Genomic DNA, 14,656 nt, shown 5'->3' on the forward strand with positions numbered 1-14,656 from the left:
CCTTCATCTCTCCCTCCCTTCATCTCTCTCGCCCTTCTTCCTTCCCTCCATCCTTCCCCCTCTCCCTCTCCCCCTCTCTCTCTCTCTCCCTCCCTCTCTCCGTAGTCTCTGGTCATAAGTGGGGGCGGGACATTGTAGTGTCTGTGGTGTCTCAGAGGTTCCGGGTTCGATTCCCGACGCAACGTTCCCTCTGTGAGCCCGACCCTCTCCCTATGATTGGACGACACTGTGGCTCAGAGTGAGCGTCCGTTAACCTGCTGACCACTGATTGGTCAACGAGCAGCAGGTGTGCCGCCTCCCCCAGCCCCAGCGTCCAATCAGACTGACTCAGGGACAGGTGAGAGAGTCTCTCTCTCTCCCCCTTTCTCTCCATTTTCCCTCCCTTTTTCTCTCCCCTTACTCCATTTTCTCCCCCATTTTCTCACTTTCTCCCCCCCATTTTATCGCTCTCTCCCCCTCCCTCCCTCTTTCCCTCCCTCTCGCCCCCCTCACTCTCTCCTTTGCTCCCTCCCCCCTCCCTCCCTTTCTCCCTCCCCCGTCTCTCCTTCCTCCCTTCCTTCCTTCCTTCCTCCCTTCCTTCCTTCCTTCCCTCCCCCTCTCTCCCCCTCTCACTCACACACTCACACTGTGGGTCAGAGTGATGCGTTCGTGAGGCTGGTTCAACCTGATTGGTCAACGAGCAGCAGGTGTGCCACCTCCCCCCATCCCCAGTTTGGTCTGGTGAGAACCACGAGACGAGACCACTGGAATCAAACCTGCTCTCCTCTCTCTCCCTCCCTCCCCCTCTCTCTCTCTCACTCTCGCCCCTCCCTCCCTCCTTCCCTTCATCTCTCTCTCTCTCTCCCTCCCTCCCTTCATCTCTCCCCCTTTCCCCTCCCTCTCTCCCTCCTTCACTCCCTCCCTCCCTCCCTCCCTCCATTCATTGGGGGGAGGGACCATTACAAACCTTTTTTTTTTTTTAAACCGCCTCTTCCTGTGTTTGAGTGACATCCCAAGTGGGCGTGTCCTCCTAGACGTACGCTGGATAGGTCGGTCCACCAGCCTACCCGGTGGACCGTAGCAAACCATGCTCATCTGTCCGTCACACAGCTAGGGGGACACGCCCACTAGAGAGAGAGAGAGAGAGAGAGAGAGAGAGAGAGAGAGAGAGAGAGAGAGAGAGAGAGAGAGAGAGAGAGAGAGAGAGAGAGAGAGAGAGACCAAACCAGTCGCTCCACACCGGGATCTCAACCTCCAGCCTCAGCCCTCCCTCCGTCACGGCGGCTCTTCCGGCGCCCGGCGAGGAGACCCGGCCGTCCCCTTCCCCTCTCCGTGTCTCTGCCCGGCCCCCGGCGACCACGCCCTCTCTCCCGCTGAGCTCCAGGACGGCCGGGGGCCACCGCTCCCCGTCTCCCCAGGGACGGGCCACCGTGGCTGGGCCGCGGAGGGCAGGCGGCCGCCCCGGCCCGCCTGGTCCTCAGACGCACGCCCGGAGGGAGGAGAGGAGGCGGCTCTTTGTCTCTGTCTGGAGGGTCCTCCCTTTCTCTCTCCCCCTTTCTCGCCGTTTTATTTTTCTCTCCCTTTCTATCTCCACCCCTTTCTCCCTCCCCTTTCTCTCCAATTAAATGTTGTCTCCCACGGGGGGGGGAGACGGTGGGTGAGAGGGAGATGGGGGGAGAGACAGGGGGGAGAGGGAGACGGGGGGGGAGGAGAGAGAGACGGGGAGAGAGAGAGAGAGAGAGAGAGAGAGAGGGTTCTCACGAGACTTGAAAACCAACCTGGGGCTGGGGGAGGCTGCACACCTGTTGCTCGTTGACCAATCAGTGGTCAGCAGGTTACGGACGCTCACTCTGAGCCACAGTGTCGTCCAATCACAGGGAGAGGTTGGGCTCACAGAGGGAATATTGCGTTGCGAATCGAACCCAGTACCTCTGAGACACTAGGGGAGAGAGAGAGAGAGAGAGAGAGAGAGAGAGAGATGAGAGAGAGAGAGAGAGAGAGAGAGAGAGAGAGAGAGAGAGACAGTGGGGGGGAGAGAGAGAAAAGGAGTGAGTGAGTGAGGGAAAGAGGGAGGGAGGGGTAGAGAGAGAAACCAAACTGGGTGTGGTCTCAGCAGCCTCACCTGCTCTGAGTCTGATTGGACGCTGGGGCTGGGGGAGGCAGCACACCTGCCGCTCGTTGACCAATCAGTGGTCAGCAGGTTAACGGACGCTCACTCTGAGCCACAGTGTCGTCCAATCACAGGGAGACGGGGGGGAGGGGGAGAAGGGGAGAGAGAGAGAGAGACAGAGAGTGTGTCCCGCCGTCTGTCTGTGGTTTCTCTCTACAACGAACACAGAGACACTGAGGCACCCCCCCCCCCCTAACCAAAACCCAGGGAGGAGGTCCCAGAATAATATCAGAAAAACATTTGTTTTATTTATAATTTCTGATTAACAAATTATTATTCTTAAGGCACTTATGTAACATTATTTACTAATAAAAGGAGAATGATGATGGGCTGAACACATGAGAACATTCAGTTGGATCCACTGAGTTGTTTATTAAAATTATGCTTCATTAACAAATGCAACAGAAAAATAGTCCCTTACATGTACACAATAAACACAAGGACTGAAACAATAGAAGCTGCAGACTTTACTAATCATAAACAGGTGTGCACGTATCTTTAATAACTGAACATGTTCTGCTGCCGTTTGGTTCCCAACAGAACACCAGGAATCAATACTCAGTTTAAAGTCATTTACAACACAGACCTCCTGGTTATTATGAATGAAATATAAAATCTGCTTTAAATCAGGTTCCTTTGGCACCGAGCTGCTCTATTCACACTAACACTGAAGTAATGCATACTAGCCTTTCATGGCTCACAGTTAAAACAAACAATCTCTCTTAACCTCTTGTTGTTCCTAAGGTCAGTCTTAAACTGCAAAAGACCCGCCTTCTTTGCTGAAGGTCTAGTCAGTGTGTCTGACAGACACGGTCATAGCACTAGAGGAGCAAGTAAAGGACAGCTAGCTTTACCCAGACCGAGGTCCAATCTACTGAAAAATACCATCATTTACACAACTATTTCATTATGGATGAACGACCAAAAAAACATACGTTCTAGCAAAAATAGCAAATACAACTTTAAAAAGTCTGCAAAAGAATCATGTGGTCCATAATGTATATACATTTTTAATGTTGTCATTTCTTTTTGTAGCCTTCATATCTTTTTTTAACTTTTTTATTAGTCTATATCTATTTTAGTTTGACATAAGGTCAAACAAGTGATTGTCTGTTGTCTATATTTGATGTTTGGGACCCAGGAAGACTAGCTCTCTCTCTGGTGTGTTGCTAATCGGGATCCTAATGAATCTAATCTAATCTAAATCATCCTTGTTAGGATTAGGACAAAAGTGATGATCAGAGCCCTGGAGAATAAAATATGTTAATGTCTGAAAATGGACAAATATTGTAGCATAAAAAAAACATGTGATTTACCATCAATAGGTATTTAATATACATTTCAAATTAAAAATTTAATCTTAACAAAACCTGCTCAGGTAACCCTATGGAAGATCTTAAAAGTCTCTAGTCTCTTCCTTTCATGGTTTACCAGCATCAACTTTTAGGAAGCCCCATAAAAAGGAGGGGGAGAGGGAGACGGGGGGGGGGGGGGGAGAGGGAGACGAGGGGAGGAGGGAGACAAGGGGGGAGGAGGGGGAGAGGGAGACGAGGGTGGAGGAGGGGGAGAGGGAGACGGGGGGGAGGAGGGGGAGTGGGAGACGAGGGGGGAGGAGGGGGAGACGAGGGGGGAGGGGAGAGGGAGACGAGGGGGAGGAGGGGGAGAGGGAGATGGGGGGGGGGGAGGAGGGGGAGGAGAGAGGGAGACGAGGGGGAGTGGGAGACGGGAGGGAGAAGGGGGAGACAAGATGGGAGGAGGGGGGGAGTGGGAGACGAGAGAGAAAGAGAGAGAGAGACTATAACTGCCACAGAGACTCTGAGTCATCAGTCCTCTCAGGCCTCCAAAGCTCCGGCCGCCCGCACCCCCGGACGAAAACTATTTCCTGCGCCTGGTGTGTGTGTGTGTGTGTGTGTGCACCCGTCCGCCCGTCTGCCTTTTTTTTTTTCTACAACCGACACAGAGACACTGATCCCCCTACCATAAACCCAGGGAGGAGGTCCTCCTGGGTGAAGGTGGACCTGAAGGTATGGATGTGTGTCAGTGTGTCTGAGGACCCTCCTACACCTCGGGACACTCTGTAGAAGGACAGAGTGCCAGCAGGCCGGTCCAGATACACTCCTACTCTGGTAGAGCCAGCGGCGGGGAGACGTATGGCTGTCTGACTACCGTTGTACCAGGCAGAGTAACCACCATCATCACAATAAAGACTCCAGGACTTGTTGTTCCATCCAAGCGCGCTGTCATCACCCTCTCCTCTCCTTGTGATTCCTCTGTATGTCACTCCTATAACAACATATCCTTTCCTCTCTACCTCCCAGTAACAGCGGCCAGTCAGAGCCTCTCTACACAACACCTGGGGGTAGGAGTCAAATCTCTCTGGGTGATCCGGATACGACTGGTCCTCTCTGACCCGCGTCAACTTTCTGTTGTCCTCAGACAGAGAGAGTCGTCTGTAGGCTGTGTTTGGGTCCAGTGTGAGTTCACAGGCATCTGACGGGAGAACAAGACATGATATTATTCATAATTCCCGAGATATTCCAGGTTATTCGCCCAAAATCCCCCCATTCGTTTTCATTGGAAAATTCAAAAAACGCTGATTCATGATATTATATTCATTGATATACGCTGATATTATATATATTGTATATATTATATATATATATTATATAGATATTTATATATTATATTATATAATATCATATTATATATAGAGCTCCAGGAGTCGCAAACGGCAACAATCACTTTCTCCTCCAAGCTGCGGTTCACTGCGGAGTGCAGGGAACGGTTGGCCCGGCTGGTTGAACGCTGATTGGCTGTTTTACGTTACTTCACCCACGTTACTTCACCCAGGGAGTGAACGCTGATTGGCTGTCTCACGCGAATACCGCGGCAAAGTTGAAATATTTCAACTTCAGCAAAATTTTTCGAGCTGCAAATCCTCGTGAACGTGCTCGCCCGTGACAGGGCAAAATGTCGCGCCGTCAATCAAATCTTGCCGCAGGTTTTTGCCGCGTCAAATTTCGCCCGATTCGCGTCTCTACGTTGACTTTGTATGGAATCGCGCCGTTGCGTTTGGTGTGAACACACAGTTACGTCCTCGCGGACCCTCCTTGCGTCCACCGCGAGGGCCTGACGTGCGCCTCCCAAAAAATGTCACCTTCCGTCGAGGCGACGCAGCAGCAAGGGCTGTGATTGGTCCGCTCACTAAAACCCGACGCAGAACCATAAAGGTTCATGACTGCGTTGAAGCGTCTGCGTGTCGTTGCGTTGCATGAACGTGGGACCATAATCAGCCCATAACTGTTGGACCAGAGAACTGGTAGGTGTGTACACACACACACACACACACACACACACACACACACACACGTATATCTTAGTGCTGTCAATTGATCGCACAATTTGCTGTGATTAATCACGATCAATTGCTTTTTTTCTCTTAAAGGGACACTGTAGCATTTTAAGAAATGTATTAGCTCTTCCCAGGTTTAAAGAGCTAATGAAGGATTACGATTTTTCAAAAGGACTCTGAAGTTGCCTGCTTCCTTATCAACAGGTAAGTCAATGTGTCTAAAGTCTAAATTACAAGCCTTTCTCATTGCTTGGTTGTGTAATTCATTACATAGGCAGCATAACAGTAGAACATGTACAGTTAACAGCCTCATTGGTGGATAGCAGCATGGTTAATGATAAATTAACTGCATTTATACAGCGCATTTCTTGTAACCAGTGGCCACCCAAAGCGCTTTACAATATTACCTGACATTCACCCATTCATACACACATTCACACACCGACGGCGGCGTCAGCCACGCAAGGCGACAGCCAGCTGGTCAGGAGCAGTTAGGGTGAGGCGTCTCGCTCAGGGACACCTCGACACTCAGCGAGGAGGAGGAGCCGGGGATCCAACCAGCAACCTTGCGGTTACCAGCCAACCCGCTCTACCCCCTGAGCTAATGCCGGCCTGTTCATTGGCCGATCAGTTTTACCTCGACGCGACGGCTATCAGCCTGAGACGATAAACGTTACGTGGACCCCCCCCCCCACTACTTCCAACAACTCCGCCCACGCGCATCCCCGGACGTAAACAACTTCCCGTGCCTGGTGTCTGTCTGTCTGTCTGTCTGTCTGTCTGTCTGTCTGTGTGTGTGTGTGTGTGTGTGTGTGTGTGTGTGTGTGTGTGTGTGTGTGTGTGTGTGTGTGTGTTGTGGCAACCCTGCGCTGTCTGGAGTGGACGAAGCGCGCCAGCACCTCTCCATTGGGATCACCTGGGGGGGGGGGGCAAGACGGCAGAGGGGTTTTAAGGGCCGGGCACGCGGGAGACGGGGAGGAAAGTCGAGTGGAAGACAGTCGGGGGTAAGGGACCGATATCCCATTTTTTTTTTTCTACAACCGACACAGAGACGCTGAGTTACCCTCCCTCCACCATACCCCAAACCCAGGGAGGAGGTCCTCCTGGGTGAAGGTGGACCTGAAGGTGTGGATGTGTGTCAGTGTGTCTGAGGACCCTCCTACACCTCGGGACACTCTGTAGAAGGACAGAGTGCCAGCAGGCGGGGGGAGAGGCATGGCTGTCTCTCTACCGTTGTACCGGGCAGAGTAACCATCATCATAACAAACAAGACTCCAGGACTTGTTGTTCCCTCCAAGCCCGCTGTCACCACCACCTCTCCTTGTGATTCCTTTGTATGTCACTCCTATCTCAACCCATCCTTTCCTCTCTACCTCCCAGTAACAGCGGCCAGTCAGAGCCTCTCTACACAACACCTGGGGGTAGTAGTCAAATCTCTCTGGGTGATCCGGATACGACTGGTCCTCTCTGACCAGCGTCACCTTTCTGTTGTCCTCAGACAGAGAGAGTCGTCTGTGGGCTGTGTTTGGGCCCAGTGTGAGTTCACAGGCATCTGACGGGAGAACCCCCCCCCCCCCCCCGAAGTTGTTGACGGGGACGGGGGGGGTATTATCGATAATAGAAAATGCGCTGATCATTTTTTTTCTGGTGTACTCGTGCCGCCCCCCCTGTAATCCCTGTAACTGCCCGCTTCGCCCGTGCCTAAAACCGCCACTGCCAGGGGGGGGGGCGGGAGCACGTGCCCCGGATAAACAAAGGGTTCATTTTTTAAATCAAAAATTGAGGGCCCCTGGCCCCTCTCCTGCCATCTTCAGCATGGGGCCGAACAGACTTAATGGCTGGTTCAGACTACATGATTCTCAGATATTCCTCCACGATTTAACATGTCCCACTATGATTTAACATGTCCCACTATGATTTAACATGTCACACTATGATTTAACATGTCCCACTATGATTTAACATGTCCCACTATGATTTAACATGTCCCACTATGATTTAACATGTCACTATGATTTAACATGTCCCACTATGATTTAACATGTCACACTATGATTTAACATGTCACTATGATTTAACATGTCACACTATAATTTAACATGTCCCACTATGATTAACATGTCCCACTATGATTTAACATGTCACACTATGATTTAACATGTCACACTATACGACCACAGTGCCAGGAAATCGGTTCACGACACATGCAGCAACAACGCAGCAACAAAGTGTCAATAACAATGGATCCCGAGTTCCTATACTAGTCTAGGCATTATAATGGCGGTCAGGGTTAGGGTCAGGGTTAGGGTCAGGGTTAGGGTTAGGGTTAGGGTCAGGGTCAGGGTTAGGGTTAGGGTCAGGGTCAGGGTTAGGGTTATGGTCAGGGTTAGGGTTAGGGTCAGGGTCAGGGTTAGGGTTATGGTCAGGGTTAGGGTTAGGGTCAGGGTGAGGGTTAGGGCGTAGCGCAGTGAAGTCTAGAGAGATGTGCGGATGAGCTGTAATGTCATCCACACCTGCTGCTTAATATCAATAATCCACCCGCAGCAACATTTTTTTCAACAACTGATACCCGCACCCACCCGATCATCATTCATTTAGGGTGACCAGACGTCCCGGTTTTGCGGTAGGCCATGCTATCTATGAATGAGGGCAAATTGACAGAGAGGGTTATGGGTGTAGATCGTTCTAGATCTGCCTTTATCCTGGTAAAGGCTTCAGACGGTTAAGGCCTTACATGTCAGGGAGACCATGTATAGAACCGTCCTAGAGCCAGGAGCCATCGCTAAATATATAGTTTAAACTTGCTACAATTTCTCTAGAATTGCTAGAAAAGGTCAAAAAAATTGGAAGCTCCTTCCAAACCCAGCTGAGTTCTGTTTATATTATATAGTCTACAATATAACAAGCAGGCCTACACCAAGTATATGAAATGTCTCAAAGGAATACGTCTCTCAAAGTGATTATTGAATGCCATTTATATGGCGTGTGGCAGGTTTAAATATCTATCCCTGGAGTGTTGGCTCCTCTATTATATTATTTACGGTAGCCATTTACGTGGGAGCGCGCAGTGTGGATGGACTTTCCATCTCTAAAGTTAGTGTGTGTTGAGATGAATCAAACTAAACAGACACTTACATCTCTGTGGAGCTGGTTTCAGCCTCCACACTCCACCGTGCTCCACACTGGGGAGACAAAGAGAGAGCAGCATGTTGACTTTAAACAGGAAACATTATTCACATGTTAACAAAGAGAGAGCAGCATGTTGTCTTTAGACAGGGAAACATTATTCACATGTTAACAAAGAGAGAGTAGCATGTTGTCTTTAGATAGGGAAACATTATTCACATGTTAACAAAGAGAGAGCAGCATGTTGTCTTTAAACAGGGAGACATTATTCACATGTTAACAAAGAGAGAGCAGCATGTTGTCTTTAAACAGGGAAACATTATTCACATGTTAACAAAGAGAGAGCAGCATGTTGTCTTTAGATAGGGAAACATTATTCACATGTTAACAAAGAGAGAGTGTGCAGATGGCTCCGCTGCATTCATGTTAGTATCACGTTAGTATTATTATTCACTCGTGATTAAGCACATAATCAACCAGAACTCGCTGATGGCTCGGTGGTTCGTAACGTTGTTAACTGATTAAGGACAGACAGCTAACCTCGTCAGCTGACTGCGTGGGTCACACACTCCGCGCCAATACAATCGTTGGCTTTTTGGCGGGAAACCTACAACCGCTATCGACCACCTCAATGTTAAGGCCTAGCTGCATGCTAACCCCCAGCTCCACGCTTACGCCTAGCTCCATGCTAGGCCACACAAAATATGAGTGTGTTGCACTCACTATCAATAAATATTTTATAAAAGTACTCCTAATTTACTGACTCATCATGCCTGGCTCCATGTTAACATCCAGCTCTATGCTAACCAATCATTGGCCAATCAAAAAACAAACACACTCAAACGTCTGTTTTAAACCAACACATTATTTCACCAGACAGTTAGTGCCAAACACAGTAATACGCCAAATGTTAATGTGTTGCACTAACTATCAACAAATATAATTCTATAAAAGTCGTCTGAATCCTAATCTGCCGTCTCATCACTTTCTACACAACATGCATTACAACTGCGTTTTGAAAACACTTCATCTAGCAGCGGCTTGAACCCTTGTAGGAGACTTTGTCCCTGGGTGGTGAGCTGTCCTCTCCATACCTGAGAGTGTCCAGTCTCCAGCGTGGATCCTCCAGTCCAGCAGAGAGCAGCGCAGCTCCTGAGTCTCCTGGGTGATTGTAGCTCAGGTCCAGCTCTCTCAGATGGGAGGGGTTGGAGCTCAGAGCTGAGGCCAGAGAAGCACAGCCTTCCTGTGTGACCAGGCAGTCAGACAACCTGCACACACGCGCGCACACACACATACACACACACACACACACACATCATTTATTCTATCTGGTTGAGAGCAGTTCGTACGAATGCACTTTATAAAGTGTATTCATTCCATATTGAGGACAAGTAAAAGCTTTATTGATACTTTATGGAGACAAAGCTGTGTCACCCTGTCTGAGAACAGGAAGAGGAAGTGGGGAGATGACATCATCACATACAGCAGAACTTCCTTCACTTGGATGTGAAACAGGATCTTAAACAAATGCTCCTTTCTCAATAGCTACAACTCAATTAGATATTGTTTGGTTAGAGTCAGGAGAAGTCCGCTGTGTTTGGTACACTAAGACCGTTTCTTCACATGTTCTAACATTGTGTAGAACCAGGGAGTGTTTTGTCAGCAGGGAAAAGACCAACAGAAATGCATCAGGCAGGAGCAGCACTTACTGGTCTAGAATAACCAGTTTGAAGAAGAGGCTGATAACTGACCTGAGAGTTTCCAGTGTACAGTGTGGACTCCCCAGTCCAGTAGAGAGCAGCTTCACTCCTGAATCCTGCAGATCATTGGTACTCAGGTCCAGCTCTTTCAGACTAGAGGAGTTGGAGCTGAGAACTGAGGCCAGAGAAGCACAGCCTTCCTGTGTGATCAGGCAGCCAGACAACCTGCACACACACACACACACACCACTTATTATTTCTGGTTGAGAGCAGTTTGTACTAAAGTAACCACATGTATAAAGTGTAGGCCTATTCATCATTCCATTTGGAGGACACGTTAAAGCTTTATAAAATATATTTTTTATAATAATATCGAAACAGAATTTCGATATCATTTATACTTTATTCAGAATCACAGTTTAAGTTTAATATGGCTTTGTTTTCAGTTGGTCTCATTGATTTACGTTGACGCCAGAGCGTGAGGACGTTCAGGCAGTGTTGCCAGATTGGGCGGTTTTTCCCGCAGATTAAAGAATGTTAATGTCACAATAAAAAAATTTACGCTGTTTAAATGGGTTTGCGTTAACGCCGTTAATAACACGTTTCACTGACAGCACTAATATTAATATTACTTTTTATTTCAGTACTATGAATAACATGTATTACAAAATAATACATGTTATTCATAGTACTGAAATAAGAAGTAGATCTACAGAGATGTTTTGTGGATAATTATTAGTTTTATTCCAATATTATGTATATTGTGTTGTGAGGAGAATAAAGTGAGCAGGAAAATACTTTTCGAGCACGAGAGCAAAGACAGCATTTGTCCGCGTGGGGGTGTCAGTTGTGTGCTGCTTCACTTTACGTGCACACTTTTATGGATCTAAATCTGTTAAATGTCTTCTGATATTGAACCTTGTGGTGTAACTGTTTGTCCATTGACTAAAACTGACCTGAGAGTTTCCAGTATACAGTGTGGACTCCCCAGTCCAGAAGAGAGCAGCTTCACTCCTGAATCCTTCAGATCATTGGTACTCAGGTCCAGCTCTCTCAGACTAGAGAAGTTGGAGCTGAGAGCTGAGGCCAGAGAAGCACAGCCTTCCTGTGTGATCAGGCAGCGAGATAACCTACACACACACACACACACACACACACACACACACACACACACACACACACACACACACACACACACACACACACACAGTTTGTACTAAAGTAACCACATGTATAAAGTGTATTCATCATTCCATTTGGAGGACAAGTTAAAGCTTTATTGATACTTTATGGAGACAAAGCTGTGTCACCCTGTCTGAGAACAGGAAGAGGAAGTGGGGAGATGACATCATCAAAGACAGTAGAACTTCCTTCACATGGATGTGAAACAGGATCTTAAACAAATGCTCCTTTCTCAATAGCTACAACTCAGATGAGATATTGTTCGGTTACAGTCAGGAGAACTCTGCTGTGTTTGGTACGCTAAGACCGTTTCTTCACATGTTCTAACATTATGCAGATCCATGGAATGTTTTGTCAGCAGGGAAAAGAGCAACAGAAATGCATCAGGCAGGAGCAGCACTTACTGGTCTAGAATAACCAGTTTGAAGAAGAGGCTGATAACTGACCTGAGAGTTTCCAGTGTACAGTGTGGACTCCCCAGTCCAGCAGAGAGCAGCTTCACTCCTGAATCCTGCAGATCATTGGTACTCAGGTCCAGCTCTTTCAGAATAGAGGAGTTGGAGCTGAGAACTGAGGCCAGAGAAGCACAGCCTTCCTGTGTGATCAGGCAGCCAGACAACCTGCACACACACACACACACACACACACACACACACACACACACACACACACACACACACACACACACACACACACACACACACACACCATTTACTCTTTCTGGTTGAGAGCAGTTCGTACTAAAGTAACCACATTTATAAAGTGTATTCATCATTCCATTTGGAGGACACGTTAAAGCTTTATTGATACTTTATGGAGACAAAGCTGTGTCACATATTATGTTTCAGGTGTAAAACTACTACTACTTCTATATTATGTTATTTTTAATATGCTCTTATGTGTACTGTTATACATTATACCTATGCTTTGTATATTATTATAATTTTATATTCTTCTAGTATGTTTATTATGTTGTGAGTAGAATAGTAATACATGTTATACAACCTACTTATGCATATTATTTTAACCTTATATTCCAGTTTTATGTATATTGTGTAGTGTGTATTGTTATACATGTTATAAGTGAACCTACAGAGATGTTTTGGAGGCTTTGACCACTGGCAGCAGCCTCAGAAGACCTTCCTCTGAAGCAGAGTATTTCTTCAGGTCAAACACGTCCAGCTCCTCTTCTGATGTCAGTAGGATGAAGACCAGAGCTGACCACTGAGCAGGGGAGAGAGATTCTCTGGAGAGACTTCCTGATGTGAGGTACTTTTGGATCTCCTCCACTAGAGAATGGTCGTTCAGCTCATTCAAACAGTGGAGCAGGTTTATGCTTCTCTCTGGAGAGAGATCTCCATTTAACTTCTTCTTGATGTAGGACACTGTTTTCTCATGTGTGCATGAGCTACTTCCTGTCTTTCCCAGCAGACCTTGTAGAAGATTCTGATTGGTCTCCAGAGAGAGGCCCAGGAGGAAACGGAGGAACAAGTCCAGGTGTCCGTTCTCACTCTGTAAGGACTTGTCCACAGCACTCTGGTAGAGTTTGAGCTTTCTTTTTTCTGTTTGTTTGTTTCGAACAAGAATAGACATCAGGAGTTTTCGTTGTCCTGAGAGCAGATTGACACCATTGTTGATGAAGGACAGAAAGACATAAAGGGCAGCCAGAAACTCCTGGATGCTCAGATGGACAAAGGAGAACACCTTGTCCTGGTACAGCCCACACTCCTCTTTAAAGATCTGGGTGAACACTCCTGAGTACACTGAGGCTGCTCTGATATCGATGTCACACTCTGCCAGGTCGGCCTCGTAGAAGATCAGGTTGCCTTTCTCCAGCTGGTTAAAAGCCAGTTTTCCAAGAGAAACAATGATCTCCCTGCTCTCTGAACTCCAGTGTGGATCCGTTTCAGCTCTCCCATGGTACTTCCTGTCCCTCTTTATGGACTGAAGCCTCAGAAAGTAGATGTACATCTGAGTCACGGTCTTGGGCTTCTCTTCTACCTGGGATTTTTTGAAGATGTCCTTCAGAACTGTAGCAGTGATCCAACAGAAGACTGGGATGTGACACATGATGTGGAGGCTTCGTGATTTCTTCACGTGGGAGATGATTGTGCTGGCCAGCGTCTCCTCTTTGAATCTCTTTCTGAAGTACTCCTCCTTCTGTGGGTCGGTGAACCCTCTCACCTCTGTTAACATGTCAACACACTCAGCAGGGATCTGATTGGCTGCCGCAGGGCGTGTGGTTATCCAGATGCGAGCAGAGGGAAGCAGTTTGCCCCTGATGAGGTTTGTCAGCAGCACGTCCACTGAGGTCGGCTTTGTGACATCAGTCCAGGTCTGGTTGTTCTGGAAGTCCAGAGGAAGTCGGCACTCATCTAGACCATCCAAGATGAAGACAACTTGGAACCGGTCAAATTTTAAGATTCTTGCTTCTTTGGTCTCAATAAAGAAGAGATGAAGAAGTTCCACCAAGCTAAACTCTTTCCCTTTCAGTGAATTCAGCTCTTTAAAAGTGAATATAAATGTGAAGTCTATGTCGTGGTTAGCTTTGCCTTCAGCCCAGTCCAGAGTGAACTTATGTGTCAAGATGGTTTTACCAATGCCGGCCACTCCAGTTGTCATTATTGTTCTGCTTGGTTGATCTTGTCCAGGTAAGGGTTTAAAGATGTCTTCACATTTGATTGGTGTTTCCTCCTTGGCCGGTCTCCTGGAAGCTGTTTCAATCAGTCTGACCTCATGGTCCTTGTTGACCTCTCCACTGCCGCCCTCTGTGATGTAGAGCTCTGTGTAGAAGTCGTTTAGACCTGTTGACTGTCCTGGTTTAGCAATTCCCTCAAACACACACCTGAACTCCTTCATCAAACGAAACTTGATTTTATTTTGGCTAGATTCTAAATGAGAAAACAACAGGAGATTTCAGTTAGTAGATGGTGACATCATTGGAAACATATCAATATTTCCTATAAAATGATCAACTTCATGATATTTAGTGGCTTTATAACTTGTGGTTATCATTATCTTGCCTACATGAAGGAAATCAGTGTGAAAAAAAGCCCAGCGTCAACGAAGGACCACATTCCGAGGGACATCCACATGGCCCTCATTCCACCTCCTGACAGCCCTCTGAGATGAACCTGGTTTACTAGC

General features: G+C 47.5%; 1 protein-coding gene across 1 annotated transcript in view; it reads right to left on the reverse strand.

The window, feature by feature from the left end:
- Window positions 1-1,254: 1,254 nt before the first annotated feature.
- The window catches only part of LOC311372580 (protein NLRC3-like), a gene marked incomplete at both ends in the record, with an annotated part of 15,131 nt that continues 1,729 nt past the window's right edge, over window positions 1,255-14,656 (reverse strand). The window contains 7 exons of the mRNA XM_084489565.1: window positions 1,255-1,449; window positions 6,365-6,417; window positions 8,637-8,683; window positions 9,722-9,895; window positions 10,379-10,552; window positions 11,956-12,129; window positions 12,603-14,400. Coding sequence (XP_084345691.1) covers window positions 1,255-1,449; window positions 6,365-6,417; window positions 8,637-8,683; window positions 9,722-9,895; window positions 10,379-10,552; window positions 11,956-12,129; window positions 12,603-14,400 — 2,615 coding nt within the window. The remainder of the gene's footprint in view (window positions 1,450-6,364; window positions 6,418-8,636; window positions 8,684-9,721; window positions 9,896-10,378; window positions 10,553-11,955; window positions 12,130-12,602; window positions 14,401-14,656) is intronic.

Source organism: Micromesistius poutassou (assembly GCF_964030765.1).
Source record: "Micromesistius poutassou genome assembly, contig: SCAFFOLD_2505, whole genome shotgun sequence".
In the NCBI taxonomy this organism is placed as follows: domain Eukaryota; kingdom Metazoa; phylum Chordata; class Actinopteri; order Gadiformes; family Gadidae; genus Micromesistius; species Micromesistius poutassou.